At 38.8% G+C, this 21250-nt stretch overlaps 1 protein-coding gene across 4 annotated transcripts in view; it reads right to left on the bottom strand.

Moving 5' to 3' along the window:
* The window catches only part of CADM1 (cell adhesion molecule 1), a 309961-nt gene that overhangs the window by 20440 nt on the left and 268271 nt on the right, over positions 1-21250 (bottom strand). For 2 of the 4 annotated variants that reach the window (XM_063093826.1, XM_063093829.1), the window contains exons 6-9: positions 19781-19880; positions 16358-16530; positions 11499-11576; positions 996-1028 (exon numbers count right to left, since the gene is read on the bottom strand). In XM_063093826.1, coding sequence (XP_062949896.1) covers positions 996-1028; positions 11499-11576; positions 16358-16530; positions 19781-19880 — 384 coding nt within the window. The remainder of the gene's footprint in view (positions 1-995; positions 1029-11498; positions 11577-16357; positions 16531-19780; positions 19881-21250) is intronic. The other 2 variants (XM_063093827.1, XM_063093828.1) reach the window with 2 other exon arrangements.

The raw sequence follows: 21250 nt of genomic DNA on the forward strand, positions 1-21250 counted from the left end.
ATAGTTCCCTTGGATTCAATTATTAAAATTCAGCCCATTTTTAAACTAACACATCTTTCTCTAAGCACAATTTTGGCAGGGCTAGATTTGAGCTAAGTAATAAAGTAATATACAGATGAAACAGGATTCTCATTTTCTGATTGGAGAGACATAAAAAAGTTAATAGATCTATCCAAACCCAGTAAGTCATTGGTGAGGTGGGGAAAAGGAGATCATATTTCCTGATAACCCCTTCTGAGCTTCACTCAATTTTTAATCACCTTTTGGTTAAAAACTTCAGCAGCTTTTCACTATTTTGACTATAAGACGGCCACACACCAATGACTTAAAAAAAGTCCCAGTTAATGCTGTTAAAATTGACATATGGCATCATTCTTAGTTTAGAGATGTTTCCCAATGTGAGCACAAACTTGTATGAACTCAGAGATGAAGAGTGAACTGGCAAGGGGTGGTGTGGGTAAATATGATTAGGAACGTGGTCACTAAAGTTCTAACCTTTTTAAAGACCAGTGACCTTTCTCATCGCTGTCTCATGAACTTAAACAGCAATATTCCTCCCTGACCTCCTACTAAGTGACACAAAAGATTCTTCAAAATTTACTGGGAACTACTGCCCATAAATGAAGAAATCAAATGAGCCTTTAATTCAGATGCTACACTTTTTAGGCAAATATTAGTTTTTTGGAAGCCCCACGTATTTCAAGGTTTGGTGGAGTTGTATAAGTAAGGAGGACTCTTATGCAATGAAACTCCTGCCATTCCCGCCAGCCCGTGGTGAGGAGGCCTCATCTCAGACTGCAACCATTGGCTACTGAAACTCACAACAGAAATGACAAGACTCAATATCCTTTCAGCCTTAAGATATTATAGTATATTTATGAGATCAGTCTACTTGAAACACGATTTCCCTTGAAGACTACATTTCTCTTTTTCCCAGGCTTGCCTTGCCTCTCAGCAGCGCTGAGAAAGTAGATAAACAGTAATGTGATACCAACCGTGAACTGCTGGTTCTGTCGTCGCCGTTGTGTCTACAGACGGGAACAGAGGATTGGAGGAAGGGAAGAAACAGGAGGAACGGCATGCAAAAAAAGGGAAAATGGAAAAAAAATGGAACAGATAATATATGAGCAAGCTTTCAAAGAACATCGCGTGACAAGCAATAATAAATGAAAAGCAAAAAGCATTTGAAGTGAGTTGCACTGTTTTAAGACATGCCTTGAGCTCAAAGCTGCGAGCCAGTGAGGAAAACAGTAAATTCTCTGGTTCTGGGGGTCTTGCCAGGACACATGTATTTGCTAGTCAATAGTCAGGGAAACATGCAAAGTGATGAGAAACACCAGTGCAAACTCAGTGGCTGGTAGATGACTCTGAACGCATCAAGGCTCAGGACTGTGACAGAAAAGCTCAGTCAGAAGGCTGGTTAAACAATGGATTCATACATTCAAACATTGCCTTTGTTTTAACCCAACCCATCCGAGCGCTGGGGCCTCTGGACTGCCACTTAGGCATCACTGAATCAATCGCACTGTTAGGATTCTTTTAATGCTTATGCTTAGGTGCCTGTAGATGAATACACAGTTTCCAGTTTCCCATCCAGTGTATTATTTCAGCAGAGTTTAGCTGGAAAGTTCAATTAACTGGGAGGCCATGACAATGAACATGTTCAAGATTTTCACAGATTAGTTTCTGTACACACACACACACATTCTTCACTCTTGCTCCTAATGTTATACTCTAAAAGCAGAAGCCTTTCAGGAAAACACCCAAGTCCACACAGTCTGCCAAATGACACTTCTAAGCATACGGCATTCCAAAAATTTAACTTTCCAGCCATCCCTTTGCTTGCAATTCAGAATCACGTTCACTGTCGTGAGCTGCCAGCAGTCCTGCATTCGTGGTTGGATTAGGAGGTAGCGTGGTTATTTTCTTCATTGCTAGATGAACTTGATGTGGAAGAAAATGTGGTTTATCTCCTTTTTCTTCTATTTCTGATGCTGTTCAGGTTTCCTCCTTCTTCTCCGGGGCTTCTAAACCAGGCCTGCTGTACCTGCTCCTCTTCACAGGAAATTCCTCCGAGGGGCTCAAGGAATTTTCTCTTTATTTTTGGCTAGAGGGGAAGTGGGATAAATAAAACATCTAACAAAACGCAAGATGACATTCTTTTTCCAGAGTCATTTTAACACCACTCTTCTAGCCAACTTCCTTCCAACGTCAACCCATCTGGCCATGCTTTCGTTTTCAGTCCTGCACCTCTCCAGCATGTTCCTTCCATCCCCTTCTGGCCAGAAGAGAACTGTGACACTGAGACACGAGCTAGTCATCTCCACTCAAAAGCTGGTGGCTGAAGTGGGATTCTGGGTTAAAAGTGCAAGTAGTTCCCTGACCTTCATTTTAATGCAGCTATTTAGCTGATAACTGTTTTCATGAGTTCTGGAGACTCTACAAGCCTCTTTTGGACTTGACACAGGCAATGTTTAAATGCACTGGAACGTCAAACTTAACTTTTTTGGGGGATCAAATGAGCCTGGTGCTTCTGATTTATAAATATGACACATGAATTCACACCGGCGTTCCCCTTCAGTTGGCATTCTTTCCTCAGGACCCTATACCATCAAAACTTAGAGCCCTTCTAAAGAGCCAGAATTAACCAGAAGTCTGAGAGGCCAATGCAGCTTAATATAACTGATGGCTGAGTTTCTAAAGAATAAATGAAGGAAAGAAAAACATAAAATACACTGCATAAGAACACAATACTTACTTACAAGTCAAGTCTGTGTGCATAAAATAGCAGTAAAAAACAATATAGAAAATTGTACAGTTGAAACACACTCTACACCAGATTCTCCTGACACAGATAACACATCTCCTTAGTTGAAACATCCAAGCCCAGCATTAGCTGCAATACTTTAAATTTGAGGGGCAAAATCAAATGCACATTTGTTACGGAAACACTTACATGAATGTATTACATTTTGTAAATAGACATTGGCTCCTTTCCAAAAGAAAAGCAATAAACGCTTTGGCTCATTATTTTTGTAGTAGCACTTCTAATATACTTTTTTTCCCACCAGGTAAATAATTAGTATAAAATGAATGAAAGGGGGTGGAGCAAAACCTAAGGATTAGAGTCCTTAAAAATAATATCTGAGTATTAACCAATGACCTCAATTTATTCTCTTCTTACATCACAACATTATGTCAGCCTTAAGATGAAATTAAATCAAGTGAAGCTAGGTGTCAGCTCCCATGTGGGCACCAGAAAACAAATGAAGGAAAGTTCACAGTGCATCTTGCTTCCCCATTCTGGGGATGGGAAGTCCATCAATTGCACCCAAATGGGGAGGAAAAGGGATGCTGAGAAGGAAAAACACATTCTAAAACAGTTAAAAGCAAACATATGTTCAAGTCAAATACCATAGTTCTTGCAGCTGGAAATGGCAAAACCATGATCAGCAATAGAGGAGACTGCAGCAGAAATGCAGGTTCGCTACAAAATTTAGAATAAGATTGAGGGTGTATGTGGAGAGTTACTGACTCCATTTCTCTCAGAGCATCAGGTATGCTATCTAGACAGAGGCTATTTCAAGTGAAGAATTAGGAAAGAATTCTGTAGAAGTGACTTTGTGCTTCCCTGCAGGAGAGCACTATGACAGAATCTAATTCTCCTTCATAATTGCATTATGACTTCATGCAGAAACCACAGACACCCTGGCTCTGTAGTGAGTACAGCTCTGTGAAGTAGGATTTATTAAGGCATCTTAAACAGAAGACTGGAAAAATGTGTGGGCCCATCCTGTGAATCAACTTGTGGGTCATCATATTGTTTGATAACATTCTAAGTGTACAGGCAAATGGCAAATAGTAAATTTCCAATATAAGTTTTAAAGACTGTAATTAGCTTGAAAAATGAGAGTGCCTAATTGCCTTAATAAAGGCTTTTTAAAACTTCATTTTGTTGCTGCCTTAAAAAAAAATAATCTATACGCTAGTCCTGTGAGAAAAATAGGTCACAAAAAGTTGACTTGGACTTACGGTGGTGCTGGCTTATGAAATTAAAAAGGCCTAGCTGAGCTATTGTCTCTATTTTAATTTTAATTACGATGAGGGCAAATTTATTGTACATTTATTTTATATGACCAACAAAAAACAATCTCATGTTCTTGCAAACCCAGTAAGTGTGTATGGTTATAATAGTTACTCTCTAGCTGTTTTACGAGTATAATCAAATAAGGTATCCAAGGAAGGGCCCTGCACTGTTACTTGAAAGATGCATATTTCACTACATATTGACTTCTCTTCTTAGTCTCCCAGACCTACAGTTTATGAGATCCTATCTAGAATAAATGAAACATCACATATTTTATGTTGCAGTATAAGACTTTACAAATGAAAAAGATCTGACAACATGTGAAATTAAAGACTCTAGCTATTTAACCAGGTAGCCAAAAAAAAAAAAAAAAAAAAAAAAAAAATTACTGAAAGGCAGCTGGGCAATATTTAGTTGAAACAGTCATGTGTAAGCTCCACTGTGGCACATTCTAATCCTTTCATATGGATTCTCTCCAACTTAGAATTGTTCATTGAGTGTGACAGACTGGGGGTTTAAAACTAATCCATAAATTGGTCCATGGTCTCAAACACAACGGGTGCCATAAATGAAAATGAAAACCCTAGAACAAAATTAAATTCACAACCTTAAATACTTTTTCTTCCCCAATTTATCTGTGGTGCTCTTGCTTTACAATGCACAGGTTCATTGCAAGACTGCATTTTGGGGTGCGTGTGAGTAGGGTGTACATTAAAAAAATGCACAGTGTAATAATCCAGAGAACCCAATCTACTTGAAAGCAGAGCTTGATTGTGGAGAATTTAAATTCTCCCATTTTGATTGTCATAAGCTTAAATGAAAGTATACTAAGCAGTCCAGACATATTTTAATACATTCTTGCCTGGTGTATTTTCTTAACTAAAGTCAATAAGGAGCAAATGGGTTTTCTTAATTGAATTCCTCATCAGTTTGTGTTATGGAAGTGCTTTAAATCTAGACACTAGGGCAGGCAAAGAATTCCCCTGACAATTTTATTTTCATAGTTGTGCTGTGCTGGCCAATATATATTAACTATAGTTTTTTTCTTTCTTTTTGTTTTTATTCCAATTTATTTGAAATCTATTGAAAGCAAAAATAAACTCCAGAAAATTAAACTTTTAAATTTATTTCCTACTGGTTTCTTGGTTAATTTTCTTTCCATCTGTGTCATGCTTTAATTAAACTCTCATTTCTTAGGGATGAGAGAAGTGGACAGGAACAAAACGAAAGCTTGTGGCCCAAATAGGAGAGCCATAAAAAAGCTCTCTTCCTTTTTAATGTCATCTCCCCTTGAGTGGAGACATTGTATGCCACAGAAGAACAGGAAGGGGAGTTGATTTTTTTTTGTTGTTAAGCAATTTCAAGTTTTGTTAAAAGCTTCTTCAGAATTATTCACTGGTGCTGCTGTGCCCCTGAGATGTTTTCATTTGCAAACCAGATGTTCTGCAAAATAACAGAAATCTGTATAGTGGTTTCATTTAACAAGGAAAACAATTCCTATATCCTGTTGTGTGTGAATGCCTGGTGGAGGGAGGGACAGATAGGGAGAAGGTACAGAGGAGGGCAGGAAAAGAAGTGAGTTTTACAAGGAGGGTTGTGACAGAGAGAGGGAAGAGGCTCTGTAAGTAGCAAATATTCATCTCGTGTCAGATATGGGAGGGCTGGGTCCTTCTATCAACTCCTTTATGGCCCACTACCCAGATAGCACCAAGTATCACTTTCTAATCCTGAGAAACCTGTATCGATGATATTATTTATATGCACTGTTGATAAATCGTTAGTATGGAAATATGTCACGTCCTTATCGCCAAGACTATTTTAAAGATAAAGAGCATACCATTGTGGAAATTATGATAGATGCATTAGAAAAAAAAATCTCATTCACTTCCCGTATCTTATTCTTTTTTTAAAAAATGTGGAATCAGATGACCTTCATCACTATAATATTCTAATTCTCCCATTCCCTCCAAAATCAATATGGGTCAAAAACTGGTGGGCTACAATGCTATTTGTAACAGGTTTACAATGATCAGCAAAATAAAAATATAGACACTCAGGACAGTATTAAAAAAATGGACATATACTTTTTGGAGTACAACTTGGAAAGGTGGCTCATTATGTAAAAGGCCACTCATGGCTATTTACTAGTGCCATAATATTGTTCTTGTCACCAGGCATACTGTCATGTTAGGAACACTTGATAAGTATTCAATAAGTCATGAATGCAAAATAGTATTAATGGAGTAGATGCTAACTCTATAAAAAAGGCAATTTAATAAACAGTCTAGGATGAAAGATGTGTATTTCCTAGAAACAACGGCTTAATCTGCCTTGATCATAAATATACACAAAATGCACACACACTGAAGATAGATGCTTGAAGTAATGTTGGACCTTCATGCTTTATTTCCAAAATGCCCTCTTCTCTTATTCACATTCCACCCATTCTTTGATGGCACAGACCAAAGCCCACTTCTCCTGCGATGCTCTGCTCAATCTTCTATGGCAATTCTGCTGTGCCACTGAACCTCCCCAGATGCATGGTGTCTCCTATCGAGTTACAATGTGAATAACCTAATCTTTCAACTGCATTTTAAGGGGTTCACAGAGCCTTTTGTCTCCATAGGCACTAGCATGGTGCTGTACATATATTATGGGTGCTCAATAATGTTGTTGAATGCAGGCCTAAAAGCAGTCCAACTTATACTCCTTGCCCCATGCAAATATCAATTGCACGAAGTAGGAATCATTAAACTAAGACCCTGGAGTACAGATGGCTCTATGTGGAGCAAAGCTCTTTATTATAATTTAGATGGTCATGCCACAGATTACATCTTAAGCACAGGTGTACTTCGCTCCTTTGTACCTAAGAAACTGAAAACATGTTTTATGGTGTTGAGTTTCCCCACTTTGGCATATTCTACAAATATCATTGAAGGATGAGGTGGGTACAAATATCTGTACCCACTTTCTTTATTTATGTGATATAATCCACATTACACATAAAAAAAGCTTATGATATCAGACTATGAAAGCCAAAATATAACAACGTGGGCCTGGGGGTAGGAATCATTTCCTCCAAGGTATATTGGTTTTTGAGTGCTTAGATACCAACGAGAAAAACCTTGTTGTTTTCTTTTCCAGGAAACACAAAATATTTAATTGGATATGTACTTTAAAAAGGAGAAAAACTCATTTAGAAATGACCTACTTCATTCTTATGAAAGGATTTTTAAACGTGTTTCAGAATTTGGCCCTATAGCTATTCATTTCTTATTCCAAGGTGGTCACAATTTTTAAATTTATGACAGTCACATGTATAGTGTGACCTACAGGTTGAACTCCTCCTGCCCTGAATTTTGTATTTCAGCTGCTAAGGGTGTTTAAAACCAGAGCGATTGTACCCCTTGTCAGGCATCTAACTCAGGACGCAGCCAGGCAGGAACAATACAATATCCACATCAACTAGGGATGAAAACACTAAATGTTTTTCTAAGATGATTATAGGAAAAAGCTTGATCCAACTGGGAGACAGGGGCCAAAGCTATCACCAAACACAGAAACAGGTAATTTTATGTATACCTAATATACATAGTCTACTACAAAGAAATTTGAAAACAAAGCAAAACAAATGCCCCCCTCCTCGGCACCCCTCCCAGTATGGCAATAGCTCTCTCTAGCTTCTGAGAGGCATCTGCATGAAGGACTCTTACCCGGGGTAATGGCTGGCTGTCTTCGTATTTTAACAGAGGATTCTGGGGCTAATTTAAATTACATAGTTTGGTTTTCCATATTACAGCATATATCTTCATGAATGAAACCACATGGACAATTTGACATAATAAAAAGAAAACAAATGGAGTTGAGGCTTGCCAGCAGCAATAGTTGAAACAGATATACATGGTCAGAACATTAACATACATGAAAGATAACAGAGACACTGAGGAATCTCGTGGCAATACATGACAAGGCTCTGAATGGCTCCCAACTTAATTGTATCCCCCAAACTGTTTTTTATTTGAAAAGAAATTCTGATGATATTAATGGCTTAATAGCTGTAAAGCCCATAACAATGTTGATATGGCAAATTGACATTGAATATTCCTTTCAATACTTTAAAGACTGCAAAAATTTCTCCCTAGATAAGGCTACTTACTCTTAGATACGTGTCTTCACACGTGTCACTAGACTTGTTCCACGCAGGGCCCACAGGAGGCAGAAAATGTGCTGTGCCTCCCACCTGTGAGGTCTATGACTGTGGGTGGGCAAAGTAGAGTCAGGCTGGGCTTACAACGCCTCTCTTTGGAGGATCTCCAGGATGAAGCTTTGACATGTTTTGAGGGAGTCAGGTGACACGGAACAGAATAACAGTCTGCCTCCCTAACAAGGGGAGCAATTCGATTATCCTGGTTATAGAAGATAAAAGATAACACTGGAATACTTCCATTCAGAGAAGTCAAAAATCAACTATGACTTTTCAGGTTCAAGGATATTTTTCTATTGCATTTGTACATTTTTCTTGTAGTGAAACTCTGACCTGGGGAAGGGGTTTCAGTTACTGCATTTGACTTGGAGAAAAGAAATAGATGACTATGGGCTTCTTCCTCTTTTTTTCTTTTTTTTTGAAAGCTCAGGCTTTATGTTACTGCCATTGGATTTGGCTGTTGAAGCTTTTAAGGCTAATGGTGGCTGTAATGTACCAAACAGTGTAAGAGGGGAGAGGAGTGGAAATTAATTTAGCTTTCCATTTGTCAGGATTCAATCTGGAAGATTTTTTAGGAACCAATCTAAATCTAGGGGATAGCCTGGACCTTTAAAATGGGACAAAGAATCATTCAGCTCCATAACCTTTAATCTGTTTGGAGAAAGGAGGAAATGTTAAATTCTACAAGTGTACTTTCTGGGCAAGATAAATATATATATAAGACTGCTTGTTAAGACACAGTAAGCCTGTAAGATCACATCCATTAAGGTAACGGATTGTACAATGTTGTTTTAGTAGCAATTTTAGTTTAACTACTCTTGGGTGTGCCAGTGAGAATCTGGGCATTCATTACCACAAATGCATTTTATGTGTAGAGAGGATTCAACTGCTAACATCAAGAGGCTAAAGTGCACCTCTGAGATCATCCCACATTACCTTGAGCTGAGGGGCCAGGAGCAGAGAGAAAGAAGCAAAGACAAGTTCCTATTAAAGGCACCTTTCATGTGGACAGAAATATAGCATTGTTTATTTTTTAAATTTCCTCTTAAATGGAGTCTCTGCAGTCGGGACTGTGATAACAGTGAGTTGTAGCTGTTTGAGGACATACGATTAGTTTTAGTCTGGAGTGAAGGATTAAGAGCTGTGAACTGAAGTGATTCTGCTGAGTTGCTGAGATTGATTGTGAGGGGGGAGGAGTTCAGGGAGTGCTAAGAAAGGTCTTTTAAAAACCCTAAGCTAGTGAGAAGGCCAGCTGCAAATGAAAAGTGTTGTTCCATATTAAAGAGAAATGTGGTGTTTATACACTGAGCGAATCAGGCCTCGACTGCCTTAAATTGTAAACCTGGATAGCTACCTAGATGGAACTTTGTACAATGAGTGGTAATAAGGGCTGGCTCATACCTGGGCAACTTCTGCAAAGACAAAACAGACTGCTGAAGGGTTTTCTTAAAGGGTTAACATAGGTAGGGCAGTGGAGAATTAGGGGATGTAATTTACACTGACATCCAAAAGGCCTTTCACAGGGAACTTTATGAAAACCTAGTAACAAGAGCACAAGTCTGATTCCCTTTACAAACTGGAGAAGAGGTAAGAAATCATAGCATGGTTGCTCTGGAAACCAGAGTTAGGAAGAAGCTCTTCGATATGCTTATGAATGATACAGAAAATGGGAGGAATCAATTCACTATGCTGACAAACTGAGTACATAAGAAGTAGAAGGAACTAACAAAGAGCTAAAACAGAAACACACACAGACAGAGATTTAGGTAGCAGTGTGAATGGAGCCGTTTAGAGTAAGACATAAAAACCAATTGATGGATTTTCAGAAGATTTTAAATTAAGTGCAGGCACTGATGGTTTTGCAACCAAAATTTAGAAAAATCCTCAATAGTGGCTTATTTAAGGGTTCTCTTTGTCCCACTTAATAGGCAGAAAGGCAAAGAAAACTGAGATTAAACAGTGTATTGTTATATTTCATCAATTGATGATGCCTCTCCCTAACTGAACACTTTGAATTTTTGTCATCTCCATCTCATCAACTCCTGTGAAAATTGAAAATGTCTCCAGAAAGTCAACGTAAAGGATAGCTGCCATATCTAGGGTGCTAAAGAGGAGCCAAACATGAAGGGTGGTGAGTAAAATATTCAGTGTTTATGAAGAAGTCCAGTGACATGACTGTATACCAGGGGACATGGTTTAGAAAGACCTTGCAGTCTTGCCAGATAACGGAATAAAGTGGAAAAGCTACTTTTCCTAGATTTTTTCTTCCCCCTCACAGAATCATTACTTTCACATGTTTCTGTGGTAGGTCGCTATAAACAGTGGTTGAGAAAAGGGTGATCTAAGGAAATCCTGCATGTCAAATTGACATGGTGCAGCTGTGAGCTGTCCTACTTCGATAGGCAGAAGAAACTCCAGGTTCCCAGACAAGCAACTTCAAACAATATGAGAGAGCCACCGGGTACCAGGAAGAGGATGGATGGTAGGACATCTCCCTCAGCGCTGGTTAGAAACAAGAGACAGTGAAACTCATTTTGAGTAAGAGTTTCAGACAGTCCACAGAGATGAAGCCACAGAGTGGGAACCACTGTGTCTTCCTCTTCCACCCTCCACCATGTCACTGGGGGTGGTGGGAGGGGCGTGAGTGCTCAGCATGGGAGAGACAGTGACTCCCTCTGATCTGCCACTACCCAGGCAACATGAACAGGTAGTAACACCGTCAGCAGGTATGCTCTGGAGCAGGAAGGATGACTATGCATTTAGTAGCATGGCCCAGATAGGCATGTTAAAGTTAGCTGTGTGTATTTTCCTCCATATGGATTAAGATGAAATTAAGACAAGGACAAGATCCAAAGCCACAATACTTACCATTTCATCAACTGTGGCTAAGCAGAAGCTACCGGCGTGTTCTTTAGTAGCCAGGATGCCATTGTCCCTAGTGTTTTGTTTTGAACGGTTATGCTTAAAAAAGAATTCCCTTATGCATAAGCTGTAAAATATCTGATCTGTTAAGTGCTTAGATGTTAAAGATTTTAAAAGGTCCTTAAGATTCAACTTAAGAACATCGTATCTAATGTCTTCAGAGTTCCACCATAAAGGAACAATTAAATCCCAAGGATTTAAAGGGAACGTTCAGGCCTCTTTTTATACATACCAGAAAGACAATATACATTCAGGACATTTTCAATGGTAATGAAGGTACCATACCTGTGATGGTGGTAAGGATGATGGTGGTGGTGGTGGTGGTGGTGGTTGTTGTGGGAGGAGGGATAGTTGTGGGGGGATCTGGATAAAAAAAAAAAGGAAAATCAAACCCACAATGCTGAACACAACAATGATCAGTAATGACAAAACAAAGGCATGAGGACATTGAGATGTTTGTTTGATGACTTCCTCCTTTAAACCCAAAAGTTCTTTCCCTCCAAAGATTTATGTCTTATAATTACATCCCAAAGCTTCAGTTGTAAGAGCTAAGACAAGAAGAAAAGAGATTTTTTATTAATGAAATGAATTAGGGATAAGGAGATGGGAGGTAAAGAAGGGAGGAAAAACCAAAACATAGGACACTCCTCACCCCAACCAGATTTCAAAGGTGAGGTTAAATCAACTCAGCACCAAGAAGGCACAATGGTTGTCATTTCATTTATCCTTTGAGAGATGGCAGGAAGGCGGAGGAGATGGCACTGCTCTATTTAAAGGGCTGCTATCAGCCAAGGATGAGTGTGCCCTGCACACTTGCTCTCTGTGACTGTTAACTTCATTATTCTCCATCAATATAGCCCAGCAGGAAGCAAAACTACTTCTATACTTGTAATAAACACAAAGAAGAGAGAATGTCACCACTAAATATCAAGTTCCAGGCATGTGAGATTTTGCCGAGATTTTATTTTTTAAAAGTCAATAAATTTTTACAACTTATAAATATTAATAAGTTGCCTTTGCTCATGTTAAAAGCTTGACCTAAGTGGACTACAATGATAAAACTGAAAGAATGTTTTCCATCTTGTAAACAAGAGAACTGAATACAAAGGAGGCTCAACCCTCAAAGCCAGGAACCTGGTGGGGAACCCTCTGTCAGATATTTGATACACTGTATATTCTTCTATCATCTCAAAAATTATTTAGGGATAAGGGAAGGGCAAATATGAAAGAGAAAAAAAAAAAATTCTAAGCCCAAATGATCAAACTGAATGTGTTAAATTGTCAGCAAGACTTTGAACTCAGCAATCATTCTGCTATAATAGAGCATACGACGATTTGAAGGCTTTTGATTTTAAATTTTATCTAAAGCACATCAACTTTTTCTCCCTGACACATCTGGTGTCCTTTTATCTTGAAGTGAGCTCTCAGATTGTCTAATTAATACATCAAAACTTTAATTATATACTGCACCTTTATTGGGTTTGGTACAACTTCCCGAAAGTTATGAAAACATTATTTTGGTGCTTGGTTGCAAGGTTTGCTTAAAATGATTCCCACCATCAATCGATAATCCAAGGTTTTAATTTTCTTCACAAACTGCTTCTTTCACACAAATATACAAATTTGTTAGAGAGGAATCAACAACAAATCGTTCTGTTTTATGGCAGACTCTGCTCCTGTAAGTTGGGGATACACACAGTTTAAACTATTGTTAAAGCAGCCTCACATGAATCCAAAAAGGATTCCATTAAAAAAAAATCTCATTCTCCTCCAAGAAGTAGAAATGATTAAATTAGTAATTTTAAACTTCCTTTGTGAAAGAAGAAGAGGATGAGAAATACTGTAATTCAGGTAGTATGCTCAGTCTGGCTTCTCGGCACTTTTTACGGAGGCCACAGGCGGGGAAGCATTCTGTGACAACTCGTTTGGATGCACCTCCACCTGCTGCAGGGGCCGGTGCAGATACAGGTGGACCGAGTGCACTGACCCCTGAGCCCAGTACTGAAGATATCCCGCTGCCTCCTCTACACAACGGAACTGTATCCAGAGAGACACCTGCCACCCAGCCTGGGGTCAGTTAATGTGGTTTTTCTGTTTTGCTTGAATTACAATATTTACCACTGAAAAAAGACATTTATTCCTGGGAGACTTCCCCTGATAATCCAGTTTCTCTACCTATTTCTAAAAGTATTAGCACTAAGTGTGTGATATGCACAATACAATAAAAGCAGATCTGAAGGTGATTTGAACACATGATTATGAATCAAGGGGTGGGCCAGACCAAGGAAGGCAGACTTCAGAGAAAGGTCACCAGTCTCTCCCATTTTGTGAAAAGCATACACTTTAATTATCTTCATCACTACTGGGGGAGCTGGTAACTGTTGTCCTTCACATCTGGCTCAAGTGACCTGAATGAATTAGATTCCATTCACAGGTAAACCTCCATGCTTAGATCATTTCTGGCAATAAGAGCAATGTGAGGCCACTGTTTAAGAAAATATAGAGTTGGCGCTAATAAGCTACATTTGACACGTAGAGGTTAAAAGAACAAAACCAAGTGGAGCTAAGGCACTAACCAGCTAGATTCTTCAAAGCACAAAAGTTACTTCCAGAGAATTAAACATATTAGGGGCATGTCAACTTTTAGTAGTAGTAGTACAATAAATCAGCTTTGAAAAGAAAATCTACCTACCACTTTCCCAAATTGCTAGAACATTTTATTAATAGACTAGCAATGCCTCAGGTTAGTATTCTAGCCTGCCATTCCAAGTACTGCTACTGGCACAGATTAAGAGAGGTAGGTAGTATATTGTAGATCTATCAAACTCCTAGACAAGGATAGGGGTACTACCTTGGGTTAGGGAGACATGTGTACGTAGCTATGTTTGTCTAAACAGGTGTATCTTGGCTTTCAAATAATGCACTCTGGCCCAGACAGTTAATTCCAAAAGGGCAGTCATATATTGGAGGGAACTGTTCTTTTGGAAAGCAGTGAGAATAACAGGAATTGTAAGAAAGACAAATTTTGGTGTGGACTTTAGAGTGAAAGTGTCATGGCTCTAAAGCATATTTTTTGGACCTCTTGAACTTGGGCAAAGTCATATGACTTTTCTAAGCTTCATTTCATCACCTGTAAAATGAGATGATGATAATGCTTACCTCATGGTATTATTGTGGAGGTTAGATGAGATTACATGAGAAAAAATTGTCAACACTGGGCGTGGAACAAAGTGAACACTCAGTCAATGCCAGCTATACACTACTATCCCAAATTATTCAAATACATCTGTCCATCAAATCTACAAAATGTTTCTCATCTGGAGATGTGGGAATAGTAAGTACAATAAATCAAAACTGTTTCTCCAGATAACTTAGTCTTCTGAGTATAACAGACTGGTGGAAATTTGTCACTGCTTTTTAAAATCTTGTTTGTAAAAAGGACTGGACTGAAAGTCTGTAAACCTGGGCAACAGCAATGTAGGGGACTCCCATGAGGCTCAAATCCTGGTGAGAAGGGAGCAGAAGCTACAGGGACGAACCTGCCTTACACCCCTGCTAAATGGCAGAGGAACAGAGGTGGCTCTGCATGTTGCCAACTGAAAATGGGCATCCTACATGGAAGAGCTGTTTCCTTCACGTGAACTTCCTCAACTACTGGGGGAAATTAATGTTATTATGTGTGGACCACAGACAACATGGGTAGCGTGCCAAAAAAAACATGCTTCAGAAGTCTACAAATAAGGTGATCAGACATAATCTTTTAATTTTGTATTATGCTAAGAAAAGAAAAACCTCAGGTATCGGCTAAGGATTATATTTCAACATCCATGTAGATATGGTGTAAAGCATGCTTCTGTTTGATTAAAAAGAGTACTGCTCCTATTTTCTTCATAAGGAAAGTACCCAGGTTGTAAGACATTATGGTGTAAATATTCCATATGTATAATTTATGTGTCTATGTATACATATTCATATATACAAGCACAGTACTTATACAGTCATGCACTGCATAAGGAGACGTTGTGGTCAATGACAGACTGCATACATGACAGTGGTCTCTTAAGATTGTAATGGCTGTACCATATAGCCTAGGTCTGTAGTAGGCTATACCACCTAGTTTGTTAAAGTATGCTGTACGACAGTCACATCATGATGAAATTGTCTAACAACACATTTCTCTGAATGTGTCCCCATCATTAAACGATGCGTGACTGTACTTGGATTATTTATACTGCTAACATGAAGAGAGAAATGCCCCTGCTCCCATTCAAATAATTAGAACACACTGAAATTTTGACACCTCTGATTATTCATTCTGCATCATGTAAGTTTATGACTATTTTCTTAGTATAAAACCAACCAAGAGACTTCAATTGGACAGAAGAGACTCAATGTGATATCGTAAGACTAGAGCGGGCGTGCACTTAACTGAACAAGGAATATTCACCATACAAAAATCGACAATAAGATATAAATGGAAAATAACTTTAAAATGCCTGGAACATAGTAGATGTTCAATAAATATTTATTGATTAGAGAATGAAATTCTTAATATGCTTTAATAACCCTGTAAAAAGATACTGATTAAGAAAACAGAAAAAAATTTTAAAAATAGCATTCATGTCCAAAGCAGTATAGGTGGTTTATGTAGCTACCAAGGATGTTGTATTTGTTCTGAATATTTAGTAGCTTGCTATATCTTCTGGAATTTAATAGCTTCATGCCGAAAATAGGATAGTTCTGCTCATCAAAGCAGGAGAAAGGCTAGGCCAAGTATCATAGGAAAATACCACTGGGAATAAACTTTCTGAGCTGAAAAGTCACTAATGGGTAAGGCTGAATTTTTCAGTCATTACTTCTAATATAATCTCCATGGCTTGTGCCTGAAGACACAGCTTTTCCTACTCAGCATGACCAGAGACTATGATCTAGTGGGAAATCCCCACGATTAGAGGGAGAGAAGAAAAGTCACTGCCATCCCAGGTGGAGATACTGGGGTCCACCTCAGGCCAGACTTCTTTAAGTTCTTGAAGGAAATCAACTGGTTTTGGTTTTCAACTTAACTGAAAGCTTTGGGAATGAATCACAAGTAGCAGCTACATGTGAACGAGTCTAGCAGAAGAGTGTTTTATCTTCTCACGTACCGTATACATACAGCATATAATCCGAATGAGCTTTCCCCACTATGTTTGAAGCCTCACAGCGGTATGTACCATTATCTGTTTTGTTTAGGTTATTGATGAACAGGTTGGGCCCAGACAGGACGGCGTGCTGAGGCATTTCATCATCGACTCTCACCCAAGTTACCATCACAGGCCTGCCGAGGAAATGGGAGAAAGACAAGTCGAATTATTATTTCCCACTAAGATGTCTACATCAAACTTCTCACCCATGCATTAAATGAATCACATGCAGGGTGACACAATTAAAGAGGGACCTACTGCAGATATTTTAGGTTCCCAGAATTACAACTGTGAAGTCTCCAAAGATCTGTTTGGATTATAATTCATTTTTTAAACATGATCAGGTGTTGAAAAACTTTCAACAGATCACAGGCAGGAGTCTCATTATTTCTAATTCATCTTCAACAAATCAGCAAATAAACCAATGTGCCCTCATTTCTGTGCCCTGCTGTTTGGTTTCACACCAATTCAGACAGGATACAGCTCACCCATTGTTAATCATCTCATTAATTAGGGGAAAAAATCCAAATTATTGGCTAGTGATACATGCATTAATCTGATAGTTACCAACACACCAAGACTTGCTTTGAAACCACTTGTGATATTTAAAGGGATTTTTAATTTCACCAAAAGGAATGAACATTCCCATCTGAATGGCACTTTCGTTTGGCCTCTGCTGTTTTAAAAATCACCTCTGATTTTGGAAAGTTGCAATCACTTCCTGTCCCACTAACCCCTCCCTATAACCTGCCTCTCCCCACCCAAGTTGCCCCCACTCTCTCCGATGCTCCAGTCCACCTTGTCTATCTGTTTCTTGGCAAAACGCCTTTCTTTCCTGGCTCTCCAAGGCCCACACATTGTGAGACCTTTCCCTGGTGTGCACCTGCAGTCCTCCAAGCTCGAGGGGAGGGCTCTCTGGTTAATCACCGCACAGCGCATCTCCACATGGATTCCTTAGGTCATATGGCACTTGCTCATCAGACACAAGTTTGTTTTAGTAATTTAAAGTAACACATTTGTATCTATTAGGAAAGAGCAAATTTCACAAGATGCTCCAGAGCCAAAAATGCACATACACCGAGTATCTTTCAAACTCATTGAATTTAAAACGTCCATTCTTCAAGGCATCTCCCTCAACCTCCTATGAAATCGAGGCCACATCTAGGATTGTGCCTGAAAACTTTTGTTTTAAGGCAGCAGAGACTCAAGTACAAAAGTAAACGTCCTTTCAGTTCCTACTGTTAGCTACCTCTAGGAGCAGTGTCAGGACAAGAGACCCATGCCTAATGATGAATGGATACTCAAGTTAGCCCTGTCAAGTAGCATTCCAATGATCAAATGGGATGTGAAGTTACAATTTTTCTTTAATTACACATGGGTTTGTCATCACAACCCAGTAAATTATTTAAAAATTAGTACTGCATATGTCCTCCTTGTAGGCAATGGCAAATGCGTCCGCCTGGCAATCAGACCTAATGTCCTGCTGCTTGACAGCTGAAACAATCAGTGGGGGTAAGTGCTGAGAATATTCACAACATTTAATGGCAAGTTAAATTACCATTTTTATTGTATGCAATTTCTTGAGAAAATAAATAGGTAATGTGCTAGAAGGGATAGCAGCAGAGTAAAGCATGCTTGCTCACACAGCCACAGAGACCCGTTCCTATTTGAGAGGAACAAAACAAATACCCTCTCTGGCATAAATGTCCTGAAGGAAACATGTAATTTACTGTCCCCAAGGTACATTCAATTGAACACAGTACCTTCTTCAGGGGAAAAAAATACAGAAACAAAATACAGGTTAGCAAGCGTGTACTGTAAATGTGGTTAATGTGGCTGAATATAGGTATTCTAAGTGGTCAGAGGGCTCTGAGAATTTTTTTTTTTCTCCATTGGACTGCTCTGAAGGTAGGGTAAGCTGCTAATAAGGGCATAATTCAAATGGTTGACAAAAAGAAAAAGATCTTTCTGCCAAGCTGGAAGCACTCAAAACCAAATGACTTGGGAACACTAGAGGGAAAGCTAAACAGAACCAAGACCACCTTCTGCCTCCTAAAGGTCATCTTTAAAACTCCAAGTGGTGAGCACAAAAAGAAGGAAATTCTAGCCCATGAAGATATTATGCACAAAAATAAGGAGGGCTGAAATGAAAAGAGAAAACCGACAGCAGCCAAGTCCCCTTTGGCTCTCCGGTCTCTTGTGAAAGATCATCCCTTAGCTATAATAATGAGAATTCTTTCCAAAAAGTTTTGAGGAAGCTTTGTTAAGATGTTGTGAGTTCTTTATATGAAATCTGATGATGTTGGTTAGCAAAAGTCTGTGAGGAGAAAAAAAAAATCATACCACAGGGACAGCAGAGGGAGCTCAATGCTGTTTTTTGTATGGTACCATTAAAAGTTTGTGTGCCTTTAATCCCAACATTGACCTGTTCTTCCATTTCATGATTCGATGGATTTTTTTTTTCCCCTAAGAAACAGTTAAAAACAATCTTTACTCTCTAAGAGAGATGAAAGAAAGACCCCCTCTCCTCAAGGTAAACTGAATAAAATTTAAAGTGGTATCACCACATGGCTTTTTTGCTGTGTTAGTGATGACATAAAACAGTTCCTATAATTCACTTTAGATCATTAATTTTTTTTCAAGCAAACTATTTTATTACAGTTCAGTGTCAAAATTTATCTAAGAATTTGACATATCAGTTTCCAAAGGAATTTTGATTCTGAAATGATAACTTACAAGTCTTTTCTTCTTTTTCTCTTACACAATGGCATATGAGGGCACTTCAAAGAGTTTGTGGAAAAATAGAATTAAAAGATGATATGAATCTTTCCATGAACTTTTTGAAGACCCCTTATATATCCTTTTTAAGTTTCTGAAACTTTCCTTAATAACACATATATTTCTGGGAGTCAAGTATGATACTTTCCTTTGAGGGAAAGAGATGCAAAACTAAAGTTAGGGCAAATTCATTTCCTACAGCTGGCCCTAAACATAGTAGCTTAAGTCTGAAAACCATCTTTCCAGCAGCATAGCATTAACACAGAGGGTAGCAGGTACATCATTAGATTGTGGGCACACTAAAAACTTATTAGGATTATTTTTTGAGTGTGAGAGAAAATACTCCTGACAATCATGTTGATGATAATATAATACAATTAGCTGAGATTTCAATCTTAGCTGGCATTTAATTCTTCTCCCAATCCTGACCATTAAGAACCATAGATATTTATTCCCCCTCTCACTGAATATTCTTTATTTCCTGAAAAATCTTCCATCCTTTACAGCAGGAGACAGGTGACAGGCCAATGAGTTGTGAAAGCACATCTCTGTGTTGTGACATTTATTGCTCATGACCCTCTGTCAACCTTAGCCTTCAGAACTTACTGGGGCTTCCCGATGGCTTCACATGTTAACTCAAGCGCGTCCCCTTCCCGGGTTAGGCCTTGTAGAGGATAAGTCATCTGAATATGCACTTGAGGCTTATCTGTGTGACAACAACACAAAGTAGAATGTTTAGCAAATTATATCATCAGGCAAAATCAGACCTGCATGCTGCCACAAACCCCACACTACCAGCACTTACTCTCTCCCCATCCGCATGCCTTCAGTAACATCCTTCTAATTAGTTAGTAATCCTGGCATTTGCTCAAATTAAATTGACTAATAACTCTAAGGAGTGAACCGCGAATAGATAAGAGATTCATAAGCCAACTGCGCCACATCAAACATTTCCTGTGAAATACATTTTGTTACATTGAAGTTTATCTCCAAACTCACTCAAGCTAAAGGAAACTCATTTGCCTTCATGCTGAGGTGAAGCCACAGATATTTGTGGTGCTCAGAATTGATACATTTTATCATATATCACATATTACTATGTGACAATATGTTGTGACACTGCATATTAATAAGTTTGCCTCTTCTCTGCTCTTATTTTCACATGGGAAAGGCAGAACGTCTGAATTCCACTCAAATGTCTTTAAGAAGAAAGAACCAGGAGGTTTTGGTGGCCCCCAAAGATGCCAACATCACAGTGTAAATATACAAGAAAGGAAACTGATGTTTATTCAAAACCTCCCATCATAGGAACCACCACTGGTGGTGGAATAAGCCCAGTTTTAAACATGAGAACTCTGGTACCCATGGAACAGAGTAGCTTGTCCAAGGTCATAGAGATAACCTAACGAGAGACAACCCCGTGGAATGTATATCAGGATGGATTTCTAATTCAAAACTACATTGCCCGATGGCAATCCATAATTAAAGCCAAGTATAGTTTCCTAATGCAGTAAAAGTACTTAGGCAAATGATGTAAGTATTCCTATTTCCACTAGGTACTGAAAACTGTGTTTGTGAGTGTGTGGGGGTAGTGGTATGACCGATGAATGATGAGAGGTACAAAGAACAGGGAGAGAAATTGAAGAAGTTGGAATTAACATGGATATGCATACAAGTACATTTACAAATAGAACCAGAATGGAATCAGGAGACTTTTTTTCTATGCTGAACCAATAAGCTATTAATCCCTAAATCAGTTTTCTCAGTTAATTCTATGGGCTCTGTAAATGTACATTTTTTGGAAACGTACCCAAGAGTAATAAATGTGAGAGGGCAAGACATGAGTTGGCTGAAAGGTCAAAACAATTACAATAGTTTTACTTTCTCAGACAATCACACCACCTGAACAGCAGCCCCTTGGCCTTTTACAAGCAGTGGTTAGCTCATTAACATCCATCCTGTGGAACAGGGGAGATGATAGAAATATGGCAGGGCTCAACCAACCTCACTCCATACACAGCTAGATAAGCTGCACAACGAGGTCCTCTCAAGGGATCGCTGCTTTCCGCATGTATA

Source organism: Cynocephalus volans, chromosome 4 (genome assembly GCF_027409185.1).
Source record: "Cynocephalus volans isolate mCynVol1 chromosome 4, mCynVol1.pri, whole genome shotgun sequence".
NCBI classification, from domain to species: Eukaryota; Metazoa; Chordata; class Mammalia; order Dermoptera; family Cynocephalidae; genus Cynocephalus; species Cynocephalus volans.